Below are 18718 nucleotides of genomic sequence, written 5' to 3' on the forward strand. Positions count from 1 at the left end.
GAGGCAGGGAGGCAGAACCCTTGACTTTAGGAAAGCCAATTTTCATAAACTCAGGAGGCTGGCTGCCAAGGTCTTGAGAAACCATTATCTGAGAGTGGAGTCCACAATGAGTGGTCATTCCTTAAGAACACAATCCTTGAAGCACAAGGGAAATCCAGCCCAGCCCATAGGAAAGGTAGCCAAAAGGCTGAGCAACCCCCGTGGCTAAATAGGGGACTCATGGACCTCCTGTATCTGAAAAAAGAAGCCTATAAAGGGTGGCAGTCAGGTAACATCACCAAGGAGAAGTATTCAGCACTGGCCTGAACATGTAGGAGCAAAATAGCAAAGCCACAGACAAAACTAAACTCAAACTGGCTACAGGAATCAAGAACAACAGAAAGTCCTTCTTCAGATATGTGGACTGTTGGAAGAAAAACAAGGGCAACCTCGGACCCTTGCTAAACCAAATGGGGCAGCTGACAACCGACATCCAGGAAAAAGCTAATCTCTTTAACAATTACTTTGCATTGGTCTTCCACCAGCCCAAGGGGATCACCCTGCCGAACAAGATGCAGGATTGACAGGGTATGAGGCGAACACACACCCAGCATTGGCGAAGATCTCTTGAGAATCCACCCAAGAGTACTAAAGGAACTGGCTGACACCATAGTGTAGCCAATGATGAGGATATTTGAGAACTTGTGGTGCTCAGGAGAGTTTCCTGAAGGTTGGAAGGGGGCCAATGTGGTGTCTATCTTCAAGAAAGGAAGGAAGGAAGACAAAGGGAACTACAGGCCAATTAGTTTGACCTCAATCCCTGGTAAGATATTAGAAAAAATCATCATATAAATTATTAACAACAGGCTAACAGACTGTAACATTCTAAAAGATAGCTAACTTGGCTTTGTTGTGGGTAGGTCTTGCCTGACTAACATCACTGCCTCCTATGACCAGGTGTTGCATCAAAGAAAAAGAGGTTGATATAATTTATTTGACTTCAGAAAAGCCTTTGACTTGGTCCTTCATGAAGTCCTCATGGTTAAACTGGGGAACTGAGGCCACGACAACCTTATAGTCTGATAGCACAGGAACTGGCTGCGCGGTTGGACAAAGCAAGTGATAGTCAATGGAACCATGTCAAAATGGTGCATGGTGTCCAGCGGTGTCCCCCAGAGCTCTGTACTTTAACATGATATTGTTTAAATGATATTAGATTCAGGTATCAGAAGCAGACTGGCTAAATTAGCTGATAACACCAAATTATGGGGAAGTGTGGTCACACTAAAGGATAAGCTGGTGATTCAGGCCTACCTGGACAGGCTGGCAAGGTGGGTGGATCAAAACCTGATGGCATTCAACATGGAGAAATGCAAGGTGCTCCACCTTGGGGAAAAAAATCCACATCATACTTATAGGCTCAGCAGTGCTACACTCACTAGCACCATGACTAAAAGAGACTTGGGGGTCATGACAAACCACAAGATGAATGTGAGCCACCAATGTGTTGCTGTAGCTGGCAAAGCCAACAAACCCTGGCTTGCATCTCAAGCAAGACCTAGGCTTGCATCTCAAGCAAGACCCAAGAAGTCATCCTCCCACTTTACTCAGCCTTGGTGAGGCCATAGTGGGAATACTGTATCCAGTCCTGGGCTTCACACTTTAGATGTGGAGAAGCTTGAGACAGTCCAGAGGAGAGCCACATGCACGATTAGAGGACAAGAGAACAGGCCTTATGAGGAGAGGCTGAGAGACATGGGACTGTTCAGCCTGGAGAAGCAAAGGCTCAGGGGGGACTTGGTGGTAGCCTATAAGTATATAAGGGGTGTGCATCAGGAACTGGGAAAACATTAGTTCACTAGGGCACCCAAGGGAAGACAAGGTCTAACAGTCACAAACTGTGGCAAGACCATTTTAGGCTGGATGTAAGGAAAAACTTCTTTACTGTCCAAGTCCCCAGAGCCTGGACTAGACTCTCCCCAGAAGTGGTGCAAGCACCTACTCTGGACACTTTTAAGAAATACTTGAATGTCTATCTTGCTGGGATCATTTGACCCCAGCTGACTTCCTGCCCCTTGGGCAGGGGGCTGGACCCAATGATATTGCAAGGTCTCTTCCAGCCCTAAAATGTATGAAATCTATGAAACTTTGCCACTACTGGTGCCTCTGCTGCTCTTGGGGAAGCATGGGAGTGTCTTGGAGGTGGAGGGACCAATGGGGGCAGTGGAGGAGACTGGGGTAGCAGGGGAACAATTCTGGGGTGGAGGCAAGGGTGACCAGTGCCTCATGAGTCTGAGGGGGCATAGTTTGTGGGTGGGCCTTGGGTGGGCCAAAAGCTCCATATCCACTCCTATACTTCTGTGCTGAGGCTTAGTGCCCAACTCCCAACACACCACCAGCTTGCATGGCAAAAAAGTTGCCCTCATCCTGAGCAGTGCTGAGTCAGGGGCCAGTCTCAGGTGGGGCATGTATCTCCAGTGCTCCCCCTACCAGTTGCCTGTGTTTGGAGGGACAGCAGTCGAGAAGCTCTCCACCCACCCACTCCTCCTACAGCTTTCATCACTCCTTCCCTATGTTTCCCTCCTGCTTCCCACCTTCACCTCTTTTCCTTCCCTCACTACTTATCCTATCTCAACCCACCTGTTGCCTGGTTCACATGTGTCAGTCCAGGGCCATAGAGTGCTGGATATTAACTAGTCCACTTGGGAGCAGTCCTCCTGGGATACTGAAGGACCACAAATTTGGTGGTTTTCTCAGGGAAGCACCCAGAAGTTAGTTTACTTCAAGCTGGGTAGCACAGCTCAGAGATAATTCTTGCCTGAATGGGTGTAACTTTAAGACATCTAGAGCAGGGGTTCTCAATCCCTGGACCATGCGGTGCCAGGCTGTGGCAGGTCACCTGCTGGTCTGCAGGATGGTCAATGGCTGCAGCCCCCTCGAGCCGGGTGGAGGGTCTGCAGCTCCTTCCACAGGGCCCACAGCAGCGCAGGGTTTGGACCACCCCACTGCCCAGGGTGTGGGGGTGTCCTTAGCTGTTTTCAGGCTGGAAATTCCAGCTGTGGCCAGCTGTGACTGATGGCCCGCAGTTTGCCGGGCTGTGGCCATTTCTGGGCTGCAGTTTGCTAGGCCACGGCATAAAAACTTTGGGAGCCCCTGATGATCTAGAGGGCACTCAGCACTTGTTAATGAGGCATAATGTGTGATCATTCAGGTTTTAAGTGCTCTTTATATGATATAATTGTAATGTATAATCTTACCATTAGAAGCACAAGTTTAATTGAATATCAACTGGGATTTGTCCTGAAATTCCTCTGCATATTTGATTATCTTCACTTGCTTAGGCACTCCATTTTTTTTGCACTCACTAAGCATCAAAATATCTTAAACACAATAGAAATTCCTGTACTAAAGGCATGGCAATATAGGGGATTAACAGTGACTAGCTGTGGTCTCCACACAGTGCAAACCCTAAACAGCATGTAAACACCTGGTCCTGAGACACTTCTTAACAGCACTGAATGGCTTCCACTGACAGTGGATTGATATGCAACATCAAAAATAACTCCCTCTACCTCTGACTGATGAGGAAATGTAGGAAACAACACATTCATCTCCTTCACAGTTTAATATGAAGCATTTATCTCAAGCACATGGTGCTTCTGCTAAAGACGCTGATCACATCTATTGTTTAACCTATGTTCAAGTTAGTTCTGAGTATTTGCTGATGTTGCAGAACCTTACTAAGAATTATGTGCAACTCTCCCTTCATTCAGCACCTCTCCACTGTGCACACAGTGCAAACAGCCTGCCCCCTGCTTTGCTCCCAATAGCACAGGCAGCCTGCCTTCCCCCTGCCACCTATGAATTACCGGCAGCCTGGCTCTCCACTTCTCCCAGCCACATGCATGGTATGAGCAGCTCCCCACAATAGCACAGGCAGCCTGGCTCTCCCGTGCTGCATTCAAACTGCCCCCTACTCCCTCACATGCATTGCCCACCTGCAATGCAGGCAGCCCATCTCCCTTCTTTGCCACACATGCAGCTTGAGCACTCCAGTCCCCTCCCAGCCACTGAGGCTGGACCAACTGGCAGCAGGGAATGGCAGCTGGGCAGGAGCCCACAGGCTGCATGCTAACCCTTTGGGGGCCACATGCAGCTCAGGGATCAGCACTTGGATAGCCCTGATTTAAACTCTTTGATAAGTATTAAAAATAATTTCAAATACTGTTCCCAGTCTTTGTCTGTGTGCCTAATTGTATTTAATGAGAATTGTATGGAACACTCCTTGAAGCTGACTGGCAGCTGTCACTAACGCTACCTATGTTCAGAGTTTTACATACCATAGCTCAAAGTTTTAATTTTTCCCCAGATTCTGAAAACAGAAAACTGGGGACTAAGAATTGAACACACTTAACATGAGGTGTAGGGAAGTGGAGCTAAGTGGAGAAAAGTACCCCCAGTGCACCCTACACCATCCTGTACTCAAACTTAAGTACATCCTTAATGGCTCCAACAGACTAAGCTCAAAGTGGCTACATTGTGCAAATACACTCTCTTATCTTCACAGAATAGGTGCACTGGTAAGCTTGATACCATGTGCTTTCAAACTGTTTGAACCACAGGTAGCTACTGGAAATCTACATGTTAATGTGCATTATTTCACAGAAGAAAAATAATGACCAAGGTATTCCTTCAGTCATTTTTTAAAGAAATGATGAGAAGTCCAGCTCATAGTGGCTTAAAGGGACACCTGAAAAATCATATTACTTGTCCCTGAATTTGATTCCAGCTTCTGCATTAGCCATTTTACATGGCAATTTAAGCAAGGCTAATAATGACTTTAAGCTTTAAAATGCAATAGTAACACTTGGTTTGGTTTACATGGGTGGTGAATTGGTGCTATTTCCATTAACTTCAATGGGATGTGTATCCACACCTAAAATGCCAACTATTTAAATAAATACACAGAATGATATTCAACCAAGAAAAGGCCCAAACTATTTCTATCTAGTTTTGTATTCAATATATATTTTATTCTATTTATTCCTCCAAATAATCTGAAACAAGGCAACAAGTAAAGCTGATAGGTTCTAATAAAAACAGAAAGGGAAATAACTGAAAACAAAAGCAAACAAACACACAAAAAAACCAGCTGAAAATGTTTAAAGTCTTTGGAACAATCTGGGAAAGAAGAGATTTAATTTGCTCTAATGGTGGCAATTTAAATCAACCTAATGCCAGCAAAAAGCCTTTAAAGCTCTATAAAATCACCACAAAAGCACTTTCAATCACTCTAATACATGCATAAAGTGGCTTAAATCACTTGGTAAAAAAATGCCTTATATTTCTTATGGGTGATCTTTTGTTCTGAGTTTGGACATGATCCAATTCAAATGGTGTTGACTAATTTCAAGCAGACTGCAAGGATGTGTTGGGTTGCAATCAAAACACTGACACCAACCTGGTTCTGCAGCTCTTGCTGCTCCCCATCTCCAGATAACCAGCTATTTTGATCAGGGACTGAGAAACTACAGCAAGGAGCTCAGTGCAGGTGCCTAGGCAGGCTACCTGTGCTTGTTTGCATCTTCTGCTGCTGTTCATGACAATTGGTTCATGTCTCCACCCTTCCCTTGTATCCGTTGTTACACTACCCAGACCTTCTCACTGCTCTCACTCTCAGTACTTCTTTTATCCAGATAACTGGTTGTGCACCTAGGCTCTTTTCTGGTCTTACCCTATGCTAGTGGGGCAGCTTTTCTGGGTGGCAGATCTGGGTGAGAAGCAGAACATGCAACTCCATTTCTTTGTAGTGTTGTTGTTGCCCTGATCCCCATGAAAGAAAAGAGCAGATCCAAACATGCTACATGAGCACTGCAGCTATCACTCTGCTTATTTCAGTGGATGGTCTAGGGTCCCTGATCGTAGCTGGAAAGCAACTGGGTCCTCCAGACCTTTCTCCAATCTAGTTTTCAATCTGGAACTCAACTGAAACCACTCTTGCAAAGTCTCTCATGACTAGGGACCTACCAAAATTGCAATTTTGTGGAAATCTGGCACTTCCCATGAAATTTGTAAGAACAAGAAGCACTTACTAAAAATAAAACACTGGCTCCTCAGAGGGTGGCAGGGAGGAGGCGGGCTGCCCACATGAAGGGCAGCCAAAGATGGCTGCTGCCCCCACTCCTCACCACTGGTTAGCTGAGAGGGTTGCCTGTCATGTCATGCATGATGGCCAGCCCTGGTAACCAATCAGTGGCGATGGGTGGGGCCACCGAGGCATGGTGGGGCCCCACCACAATCAACCCTTGAATATGGTAGCTGGCCCTACAATCTCCCCGTGAGACTGGCTGGCCGCCTCCTCGAGTTAGTTAGACCCCTACTCATGACTTGTCAATTCATTTTGGCACCCCCTCCTCTGCAGTGAGTGGGATTGGAAGGTGCCTCTACAAATGCAGTGAAACCAACAAGATATTTAAGCCACACAGCAAGAAACCCAAGCCAAGTAGGGATCATTGGTGTATTGTAGAAGGGGAACCCAAACTGTACATATAATTATAATCTGAACAGTTGCAACAACTAGCAGCAACATATTTAAAGTGAGTTGAGCTTATTTTATAGGTGGGGCTTAGAAAAGTATCATTACTTTAAGACAATTTGTAGCTTTACAAAGAGAGGTTAAAGTCTGAAATTATTTTTACAGTTCGATAAAAACAAAACAAAAACAGTGGGATGCTGAAATCAGGGATGTCTAATTTAAAAGTGACCAGAGGCAACATGCCCACTGGCTACATCAGTGGGAGCCACACACTGAAAGGGCAGCACTAGTGGGGGGCACAGGCCCCCACAGCTGCATGTCATGCATGTGCAGATTGCAGTTCCTCCCTGCCCCATGCTGCACAACATGTGCAGGTGGGCACATAGCCCCACCTTCAGCTCTCTGTGGGTTCCCCTGTGACACCACATGACACCACATCATTCTGGGCTGTCAGCTCTCAGGCACCTTAGGCTGTGCCTCGTTATGCCATGCTGCCCTGTTCCCTGGGGTAGGAGTATGCAACAGAAGTCAAAGGAGCAAGTGGGAGCCCAAAGTCCCTGGTTGCTATGGCAGCCAGAGCAATAGGGGCAGTGGTAGCCTGGTGGGAGCCCACAGGCTACATGTGGTCCACAGGGCACCAGCTGGACAGCCCTGGCTTACATCATTAAAACAATTCCTGCTTTTAATAACATGGCTACATTTTGCAGATGTCTGTGGCTTTCTTGCAACTACTATGGGTGTACTTAATGCAGACAGTGCTCTAAAAACATCAGCTCAGTGTACAGCAGCAAGCAAAAAAAAAAAAAGATGTTGAGTGTCTTTAAAAAGGTAATTGAAAACAAAACAGAACATTACAAGCCATTATTCAAACCCATGGTGCATGTAGATCTTGAATACAGTGTGCAGCTCTGGTCTCCACATTTCAGAAAGGATGGAGTAGAATTAGAAAAGATATAGAAAAGGGCAACCAAAAAGATCAGGGATACGGAGCAGAGTGTTCATGTTGAATAGAATGGCTGGAGATGTTTCTTCTGGCATCTCTAAACCAATAATGATGGATGCTAGGAAGGGTAGTTAATAAAAGACAGATCACTGAATAAATTAGGTTCAGTACTCTCCTTGTAAAGTATCTACTCCAGCCACTGCTGAAGACAAGACAGCGGACTAAGTAGACCATTGGCCTGACTCAGTATGGCACTTCTTATGTTCTTAATTGACTCTCTGGGGAATTCTTACATATTTATATGCAACAGGCAGAATTAATTGGCATGTTTACATATGCTCCAGGTGTGGGGAGTGGGGGGAAGGGGCGGCTCTCCTGCTCTAATTAAAACACAGCAGGCAGCATCTTGGATATTAGTGTCCCTGCACTTCAAAATGATGAGAGCGCTTGAACTAAAGCTTGTTAAATAAGCTTTAGTTCAAGCACCCCCACCACCATTTTGAAGCTCAGGGACGCTGAGACACAAGATGCTGGAGGCTGTTCAAGCATGGTAATTACCATGCTCCAGCAGACTCGATTAATTGAGTCTGCTCTGGTGCTTGGTACGTGTACACAAGTAACTTTACACTCATGCACAGGCACTGTTAACAACTTGGATGGAGCAAACATACAAAACAATGATGTGCCCCACAAACCCCATCCCAACAGCTTATTTCTAATTATCACACAACTATACATAGTGCCTGTCAACTGATTAGCAAAATCTTCATAGAAATATGCCCTGAATGAAACTGGCTCATTACATTTAAGAAGTGTATTGGCACTGTAGTAGGGGATAAAAAGAAAAGCAAACAAGATTTTACAGCTTCCCCAGTCCACTGCTGCAAAATGGAGGGGTTTTTTTTTGTTTTTTAACTCAATGACTGGTTTATGTTTCCAAGGCTATCTTTGAAGCAAAAGCTAGAAATCGATTAAAACATAAGATCTTGTTTTTATGCTGCTAGTTCACTCTACTGAACAGGCTCTTGTTTTTGCCAGTGAATTTTGGAAGACAGGCCCAAATGTTAGCTTGGAAAATGAGATGAAATTTGCTAGAGAAAAAATTTAACTAGAAATCTGAGGGTTTTTAAAATGTTATTATTGTTTGGGTTTCATGGCTATATGGTTATAGCTCTTATTTTTCATAAAATAATTAAAATAAATATGAAGATGGCCTGATTGCCAGGGTTTGTCTACACACTGCACTGAACACTTAAGATGATAATGGAAGACAATAATTCTCAATTGTAAGGGGTTGCTGAAAAGGAAGACAGGTTTAATTAAAGCTATTATTTTAAAGCAAGTTATTTAAACTAGTGCAAAAGGCTGCTTATATACTCTACCTTTCATTTAAAACAGGCTTATATCATTTAGCTACAGCTGTGTAGAGACAGGTTTAAATTACATTCATATAAGGGTGTCCACACAGGGCTTGTGTCAGTTTAACTAAATAGTTCAGCAAAACCTATTCAAATTTGTCAGAAAGAGTAATAATGGTATGGGCACATGAATAAGACACTACAAGGAAGCCAGGGCATGAACTCATAGCTCATAAGCTACTCCACAGTAATGTTCATGTGCATGCTCTTACCCCGCAGTGACTGAGGTAGCTTATTCATCAGTGACTGTGGGATATAGCTAATGCACTGTGGCCACGTACAGTCAAAAATCCTGAGGCTGAATCAATTCAGTCTTTGCAGGTTAGTCTAAGATGCACCGATTAAACTGAAACAGAAATAAACAGACATCTACCTCTGATACAGGAAATGCAGCCACATGCCTGCAGTGGCTCAGAAGCTGTGTGTTCAATTCCTCTTCTTGCTGCCCTAAGGTCTCTGGGATTTATAGTCCAGAATTACAGCAGCAGGACTCTGCAGGGTTGCTCATCATTTCTTCTTCCTGCTTCCTGGTACATCTGGGATTTGTAGTCCGCAGTTGCAGCCAGCAGTAAGTTTGAGCAGGGGAAGGGGGGTTTAACTCCCCTCCCTGGCCCCAGACCCCAGCCAGGGTTTCCCCCCCGTAGACTGGGAAGTCCCCACCCTAGACTGGGCTGGATCCCCAGTTGAGCCAGTCCACTGCTCCAGCTCAAGAGCAGGGTGGGGCCAGCCCTATCTCTGGAGCAGACAGCACAGACCAGCCCAGCCCAGCCCAGCCCAGGGCTGGAAAGCATGCTGGGATGCCGAGGGACTGTGATTTAACTTGAACCAGGAACGATCTGGGACAGAAATTTCATAAACTGGTTTGACCTAAATCAGTTAAGTCTGATACTACATTCAACCAGGTTTATTTTAAACCAGTTTTGGCTGTTTTGAAACTAGCTTATGTGTACTGAACTTCTATTCTGTTACAGCTTTAAACCAGTTTTTGATCACTTAAACTAGTTTGTGTGTACTTTCTGTTCTTAGCCTGTAGGTTTTCAGCATAGCTTACCTCATGGCACCTTGCTCAGGTAGCCTTATTCTAACTCTGGATGTTATTACACATTACCTTTAGGATATGCTAAGAGTTCTGAATTGTCCATAAGTTAAGATGCGAAAACTAGTGCTAAGTGCTTTCTAAAAATCTTAAAGTTCCACCACTTCAGGTGAAGTTTATCTTTGAGCTGTTATCCAGCTTGTGTCATAGTAATGTGTGACCACTCTGGAGAGATCAAACAACCAAATTCCAGTCCTTTAGCATCCCGGGATGCACCATCCCCTCCCTCTGCCTCTTGCTCAATGTGGATAAACATTCCAACCTGCAATCTCCACCTCCCCAGGGGGGTATGAATTTCTGCCTCCAAGGGTGTGATCGCATGCAATCAGTGCAAGCAGTCATAAGTGGAAACCAGCTATTACATACCTGTGTCAGACAGACAGAGTCAGAGCATGAGTCAAAGGAGCATGAGTCCCCCAACCCAATCAGGAAAGCAACAAACTGGAGTTATGATGAGGTGCTGGACCTCATCACAATGTGGGACAAGGGGAGGACCACCGCCAATGGCATGAAGGGAAACAGGCAGACCCAGACATTTTATGAGCAACTGCAGCTCAGATGGTGGCATGGGGGCACCATTGGGACTGGCTGCATATCCAGACCAAAAATTACATCCCTGAAGTCACAGTACATAAGAGGCAGGGATGCCAACAAGGTGTTGGGCACAGGGCACAGTGAGGAGCATCAACTCCTACTGCAAGACCAGATTGTCAAGAAGGACCATGTCATCATTACCCACTATAAGGAACTGGGGTGTAGGTGGCCTGGCCTAATGGTTAGTTCACTAATGGAAAGCAGGGCATAGGGCTGGGTCAAAGGGCAGGACCCATATATCAAAGCCAAGGGAGGTCCAGAAGCAGCACACAGAAGCAGAAGGATGCAGCTCATAGACAAACCCTTGATGCCAGCCCTCTAGTGGCAAGCCAGAGATGTGCAGGACAGAGATGGCACGAAGCCCTAATGTGTGACTGCTCCAAGCTCGTTCTAACGTTGACACTGCCTAACATTCCACAGCACTTAGTGTGGCCTAAGGACAACGTGTAACAACACCCTCTCTCTGACTAGACCTTCCAGTCTTTACTCAGGCTGTGTTCTTACTGGCTTTTGTGTGAGCTAAGGGTGGTATTTGAATTTGCAATTAAACCTTGTCATGAGTGTTTAAAATATGAAGGATCATAAATTCATGCTTGTTAAAAATGCAAAGTGCTCTCTAGGGCATCTTAAAATCATGCCATTTGAAATGAGGTTTATCTTTGACCTATGCTAACCAGCTTGATTTATCCTACTTTCTAATTGCGATCAAATGCTCAACTCACAGTCCTCCATTATCCCAGGAGACACTGCTCCCAGGTGGGCTAGCTATCCTCCTGGTTTCTGAAGCAAACCCCACCCCCATCCCAGTCTGGACATTGGAACAGCAACTGGGGATTAGGGACGGAGTTGCCAAGCTGCATGAGGGGGTGGCAGGGAACGGGACAAGTGGGCCAAGCAGGGGAGGGATGCGGGGCGTTGCTGGGGTGGAGGGTGTGCACACACATTGCAGCACACACACACAACAGAAAAACACACACATTGAAGCACCACACACAAAAGTGGCAGTGGGAAAGTGTGTGCTCACACACAAGCTCTGGCTACTGCCTATGGGGGAGCTCCCTGTGTACTACCGGGCTCCACCAGCTCCATGCAGTCACAGATGGCACCTCCCCCACCGCTGCCCTGGCTGTGCTGTTCTTTGCAAGTGGCTAAAGGCAAGTCTGGGGAGGGCATGTGTGTGTGCTGTGCTGTGCTGTGCTGTGCTGGGGGTGTATGCTGTGCATGTCATGTCTATACTGGGGGTTGTGCATGCTGCTGCTAGGGAGCTGGCAAATGGGGCAGACACAGAGCAGACTTGTCAGCTTCTAGCCATGCCCCTGCTCGCCAGCCGGCTCAAGAATTGTGAACGTTACAGAGTATTAATCCCAAATGTGCCACTGTTTCAGCACATGGAACTCACTTTAACAGTGACCTAACATTCCTTAAAGTTAGCAGGTACCAACTGTAATCTGTAAGCACACCCCAAGTCTGATGGAGCACTGAAAGATCAGGCACTGAGATCTGATTTTGCAAGAACAATATAAATAGTATCCAAGTGGAGGGCCTCAAAGACAATGGTTCTCAACCCTTTTAGACTCAAGGTACTCTTCATTAAACTCAAGGCACCCCTTGTTAGACCCAAGGCACCTCTTAAAAATGCCAGATCTTACTTTCCACTAATATTTTGACTATGAAAATATAATAGAGCAATTCAGCAGCTGCAAAAATCTTAGAAAAATTCACATTGGGTCAAAATATTTTCGACACTATGGATTCCTATTTGAAATCTCTGGATTTATCTTGTGAATTACCGTATTTTTCGGACCATAAGACGCATTTTTTCCCCCCCAAAAGTGGGGGGAAAACGAGGTTGCGTCTTATGGTCCGAAGGTGTGTGTCCCGGGGAGACTGGGCGGAGCTTGCCCGCGGAGGCGGTGGAGCCCGAGCGGGACACCCGCCGCTTGTTTAGACTGGAAGCTGGCGCCTGTGCCGGTGGCCGGGAGCCGGCAATAAAAATGGCCGGCCGGAACAGACGGGGCAGGAGTCCGAAGGAGGGACTCGCTGCCGCGGAGACTGAGGTTCCAGGAGGGGTGCGTCTTATGGTCCGAAAAATACGGTATGTTAGCACACTTAACAGTGCTAATATTGTGTTGCACCCTGGGGTTTCCTTAAAAGGATCTCAATGTGCCCCATATTGCCATGGTATCCTGGTTGAGAAGCACTGCCCTAAGATGACAAGTGTTCAATCTGCATTATGATGTTGTTTGCTAGCAATGAAGTTTCTGAGATTTGCTTCACACCTTTTCCATGTTGTTAGCTGCAATGATTTAATTTGATTTTAGATTTATTTGTAGTAGCACACCTTCATCCTAATAAAATCTTGTATTTGATCTACCTTAAGTTCCAATATTTGAGTAGTAAGAATGATCTTTCTAGACTTCCCTGAAGCTGATGTGGAATATGGTAAGCACAGAGCAGTATTTTAATATTTACAGTGATGAAGTACAAGGCCACATCTTCCTTGTATTATGCTAATATTCCCACTGAAATCAAAGGAGCTACGTCCACAAGCAGGGGATACCAGCAGGATTTGACTCTTGTTCAGTACTTGATTTGAAAAGACAAAATTTGACAAGACTAATAAACTGAGCAAACTTTAGAGGGGCAAAAGCAGAGAACCCTTCTGAAATAATGATAAGGGATAACTGACCTTAGGTTGAGCAGGTACAGATCATAACACCAGCTGCAGAGACAGCATAATGATGCAAGACTGGCAGAAGGAAGCAAGTAGTGTTGCTAGGAACTGAGGTGCAAACATTCTTTTCCTTCTGCACAAGAGCTACAAATGCTTACAGTACCTGCTCATCAGATATCTCCCATCTAGAAGGTGCAAACGAGTTGAAAGGGGATGGCACCATGCCCCCATCTCTGCATTGGTCCACAGAGCTTTGGGCAGGCAGCTGTGCTGCACTAGCTAGAGAGATGGTACAGTGTACAGAGAAGAAGCTCACAGAGGGAATGTGCCTTCTGATGCACAGTCATTTCTGTTTCTCACCATCCAGATTGTGCAGCATTTGCAAACATCCCTTACCGGAGGCAGTGACTATGTGCCACAATCCATCCCATAATCTAGCATGTTCAAAATACTGATTGGCTCACCTTGGATAAGTAATCTCTGGCTCTGATTCTTTGTGATACAATTTTAGCGTGAACTTTCTATCCCTTAATAATAGTAAGGCTATTTTCCTATCCATACATTATGTACCTATCACATTACTGAGGTATATGCATGGCTAGGGAGAGCAGATTTCTAGTACAACCCATCTACAAGTAAGCATGAAGATTACACATGTCAGAGTACTCTATTTCCCACTGGCAAGATAGGCAAAGGAGCTCTGAAGCAATTGTTATGGTCTATTATATAAATTACACATTAGCTTAATGGATTTTCTTCTCTTCTACATCAGTGCATACTTCTAGGGAGTTATTCTGGAGGTACCCTGGTGTAACAGATCACAAACTGCCTGTTAGGGTCTCTGACTATATTTTTTTCACGAAATAATGTTCGATGAGACCAAAACAGAATGTTTTTCCGTCAGCACCGGATTATGAGCTCATCTCACATGCATCCATTAAGATTTATTTGACTCTTTTTGACAATCTTTTCTTCCTTTTTCTCAAACAGTCAGTATAGTGAACACACAATAACAAGGAAATTAGATTAAGAACCTGATTTCAGCTGGAAGGTGTTGCGTCATCTACAATTGTCCAATGTTACCGTATTGTGTGGCACAGGCTATATACACATGGTAATAACACTGCATAAAAGACTGCTATTTCCAATTGTACAAGATACCCAGGTTCCTGAGGAGGAGGGGAAGAATGAGACTTCTCCACCCTAAGACTGATAAAAGCATGAAACTCAGGATTTGAGGAAGGGCTATCTTTAGAGAGACCCCAAGGGGACCCAAGACAGAGTTAGCCCCTTATCTGGGCCAGAGATACTTACTACATGCTCAAAAGGCTCTTTATACTTATTTTGGGGCAACACCTGCAACTCATATTTAATCAAACTCTCACTGAAACCAATGGGGAAGGATTCGTATTTACATAAATGCCCCTTTACACCCCTCTGCCAACATAAGCAGACATTAACATTGGCACAAATATACTGGCCTTATTATACATGAGAATCAGGCTTTGCAAGTACTGTTTAACTGAGAATCCAAGGACTTTGTCTCTGGTGTTATTTTGGACCTGATCTTTCATGTTGCTGATGGTATGGAGCTCAAGGTATTCAGCATTCTGAACTGAGTCCCATATCTCTGAATCAAAATACGTTTTCATGTCAAATCTGTGTTTCAGGATATTCCCACACCCCTAGGATTTCCAAGGAATAAACACTTTAAAAAGCAAGGTAGTCATTAGAATATATGAATCAGAATGAAATAAGAGGTACCATGCAAATTCAGTGTTATTTTAAGACTTGGGGAAGTAGTAAAAAATCTATTTGCAGAGGGTCTGAATAGGATTTCTCACTGTTTTTGGCTGATTGCCCAGCTAAGCCTGGACAATGTTCACGATTTTTGAAAGAGTTTTCTTTTGCAATTATGGCAAAGAAAGGCATTTAGCTATTCCAAAAGTTTCCTTTGTATGGCTACCTCACCAAGAAATAGATGGCTGGGCTCATATTATTATTGCTATTAACAAGTGATAGAATTATTTTTTTCAGATTCAATACCACTGATTGTTTTGTAATGTTTTGCATTCATAAACATTTCAGAAGCAAGTAAATAGTTATTGTCATAGCGCTGCTTATGCTGAAATTTACGTGTCAGAGCAACTGCTCTGAACTATCAATTATACATACTGAAAGGCAAACAGAGAAACCAGTCCAGCCTCCCTCATGCTGGTTCCAGCAAAATGTATTTGATTTGAATATTAACTACATCAAGTCTCATAAGTCTGCAAAATCCAAAATCAGCTACTTGGAAATGATTTGATTCCTAACCACTGTCTGCTTCACTGTGCTGCTCCAGTACAATGTGTTCATCGTCTCAAACCAGAAACTGAGGATAGTGAAAATATGAAAATTACTGACCTTTCTTTGCTAGAGTATTATTGGGTTCATATTTCTCAATCAACTGCTGGACTTGCTCCTGTTTCAATGGTGGATAAAGGATTTCATTTAACCGTGGATCACGTTGCTTCAAATTTATGAAATCCATCATCTGATCAACAGTAAGGTATGGTCTGCTCTTGGCACCACTAGGGGAAAATTAAGTTGAGGAAAAAAAAAAAAAAGACAACAGCAACACAGAGTAATTAGATTATTTTTCCTTGCATTTTTGTGAAATGTTCTGTAATTTCTCATAAAAATGGAAACAAGATTCCAACTGTTGCACAATAATAATTACGTTCTGCTAAGACTCTAAACTAATTTATGTTACCAGTAGGTATGGCAGATACGCTTCATTAAACATGTAGGAGTTAGATTTCAAACGTGCCCAGCACTTTTTACATCAATGGGAGAAGAGTAAGGACAATGCCAAGAACATCTGAAAATCCCATTCCCAGATACCTGTTAACAGAGATTTTTTTTAGTTAAAAACAAAAGGAAATGAAATCCTGAGTCTTTCAAAGTTTCATGGGCATTCCAGGTCTAACCATTAGGCATCACTACCAAAAAGTAGCAACCCTGAGTTTATTATCCTATTACTTGCTTGTTTTATAGAGCCTCAAAAAATGTGAGGCACTTTGCAAAACATGCAAAAAGATCCCTGCCCACAGAGCTTGCCATCTGAGGCCACGATACTAAACTGGCTCTCTGTGGATTTGGCACCCCTGGGTGCACCCAGACAAGTGTGCATGTGTGTTTCTGCAGGGCCAAATAGCAATGGCACATACTTGTGCTGCAGGAACACTCCTTTATGCACACTCTGGTACATGGCAAATTAACCCGGGTCAGGTAGGGGAGGCTGGGCCAGCACCCAGGTTGGCCCCAGCAGCCTTACCTTGGGTCATGGGAGCCTCCTGGGGTTGCAGCACCAGCAATCCTGGCACACAGAGCCAGGCTGGCAGCCAGAGCATGGCTCTGGCCAGCCAAGCTCCAGCTTTTTTTAAGATAATTTTTTTTTAAATACCAGGATTTCCCAGTATCTAATTTTGGCTCCACACTAACTAACAGGAAACTTTTCCCATGTGCCACATGCTTTTTGTGGAACCTCAAAAGCCTCTGAGGTGCGTAAAGCACACGTGTGCTTTTCTGGACGTGCCCCTTGTGGGAAAACAATAGAGTCCTTTGGCTTTATAAAGCACCAAGGTATGCCTGCAAAGAGGTAGGATTGGGGGTTTTAAAAGGATTCAGCATCTCCTTCTACTGAAGGCAATGGGATTTTTATCAGTAAATCCACATGGAGCAAAGTTAGGCCCAGGTTGATATTTTCTTTTTTTTTTTTTTTCTTTTTTTTTTACAGTTATTGGGTTGTGCCTTTGAAGCATCACTGCTCAGGCGAATTAATATCTCCTGTACTGTCACTTGCCTAGCCAGTCCCCCCAGGATTCACCACTGGATGTGTAGATGGTGCAGCAAGTGATGCAATGGTGAGTGACAGGTGCTGATTAACAAACCTGTCTCTCTTTGGGACGCCCCAGAGAAGTGCCTAAGGGTGGGGTAGTGGAACCTCTTGGGTGAAGGAAATGTCCCCAGAAAAGCCGATGAGCCAGAAACGTGTTGGCCAACAGTGCCCATGCTACTGGGACCCCATCCATTCAGAAAAAGCAAAGTTACAAGCTCAATAAGACGGACACTTCCTTCAACTCAGAGTGGTGCTCTGACTCGAAGCTGCAGCAGGATTATGCCAATTGTCATGACCTTTGTCTTGCCATTGGAACTCTACAGATCCTGCTGAGAGAGAAGGTGAAGGGCCCATGGCAACTCCTTCCTTCTTTGTTCTGCCTAGGCATACACATCGAAGGTCTGTGCTTGACATGGTCGCTCGTCCTGGTGGGGAAGGACCCAGGCGTTCAGCAGTGGCTCCACCAGAAAGCCCAGGCTGAGGTCCACAGGTGAGCCAGGAAACAGCATGTGTGTCAACCACCATCTGGTGAGTGGACCTGTACTATGGGCAACTGGTGCCTCCTGAGTCTGAGAAGCTGGTGGGGGCATTGGCGGCAGGGACAGGGTTGGCAAGCACCTGCAGAAGCTGGCAGCAGCATCAGCAGTGGAGACAGGGCTGGCGAGCACCCACAGAAGCTGCCAGCAGTGTTGATAGCAGGAATGGCGCTGTCACGCAGGGGGCACATGCCCCCCCCCATATCCTCCCTACCAGTTGCCTATGACCTGTAGTTACTACGGAAAGGTATGCTGCTTGCACTCTGGGCTCTTCTCTCACACCACTGCCAAGCACAACTGACTGACTAAGTGACTTTTTCCACAACTTTCATCTGTCAAGATGCTGGACAGGCACAATTGTCCATTCATCTTGTCCCATTTTCTGATTCCCCTGGTAATAATGAAGAAGCTATAATGGGGCAGAGAAATTAGGAAGTGTACTTAGGAAGAGTAGCCACTACTTGTCATTACTTGTTTGCTCACCAGGGGCCAAATTCAGCTCTGGAGAAAGCAGGTATAACTAAGTGAAACCCACTTAGTTCAGTTTTGTGTTTGGCTCTCACACTGGTACATAGGTTGCTTTAGAAGTTGTTATCAATAACTTGTGGCAGACAAATATGTAAATAGTAGCATCCATGAAATCAAAGCAAGTATTTTATAGCTGAAAGTTCTGATATTGGTGAAAGAAATAGAAAATGATTTACTTGTACTGATCCAATACCAGAGAAAAGGGGTCATGAACCCAAACAACTAAAGCTTTACAGTTTCAGGTGATTAAGAAACTAAAAACATGAAATTGACTGAAGCAAAGATGACAGGTAATTTCATTTACACAATGCTGCTACATATGAGTTCTAATTGCATCATGACCGAACCCTCATCACCACTCTTTTCTTTTTGCAGCTCTCAGTTGGTCTTCTTGGGCACGTCCAGATGAGCATGGTCATGTGGTATGTGGCACTGCAAACATGTTTGCAGTGCCACATACTGCACAGTCCAGTGTTCTCCATGCTGCAAGAATGTGCTGCCCAGGTATGTGCTGCTCCAGTTTTTTTCCTGC

General features: G+C 44.8%; 1 protein-coding gene across 5 annotated transcripts in view; it reads right to left on the reverse strand.

Annotated features, from left to right (window-relative positions):
* Window positions 1-18718, reverse strand: part of PLCB1 (phospholipase C beta 1) — a 749766-nt gene that overhangs the window by 241579 nt on the left and 489469 nt on the right. For all 5 annotated transcript variants that reach the window (XM_090051563.1, XM_090051555.1, XM_090051579.1 and 2 more), the window contains one exon: window positions 15646-15812. In XM_090051563.1, coding sequence (XP_089907689.1) covers window positions 15646-15812 — 167 coding nt within the window. The remainder of the gene's footprint in view (window positions 1-15645; window positions 15813-18718) is intronic.

Source organism: Crocodylus siamensis, chromosome 1 (assembly GCF_052110815.1).
Source record: "Crocodylus siamensis isolate JL-2025a chromosome 1, ASM5211081v1, whole genome shotgun sequence".
NCBI classification, from domain to species: Eukaryota; Metazoa; Chordata; order Crocodylia; family Crocodylidae; genus Crocodylus; species Crocodylus siamensis.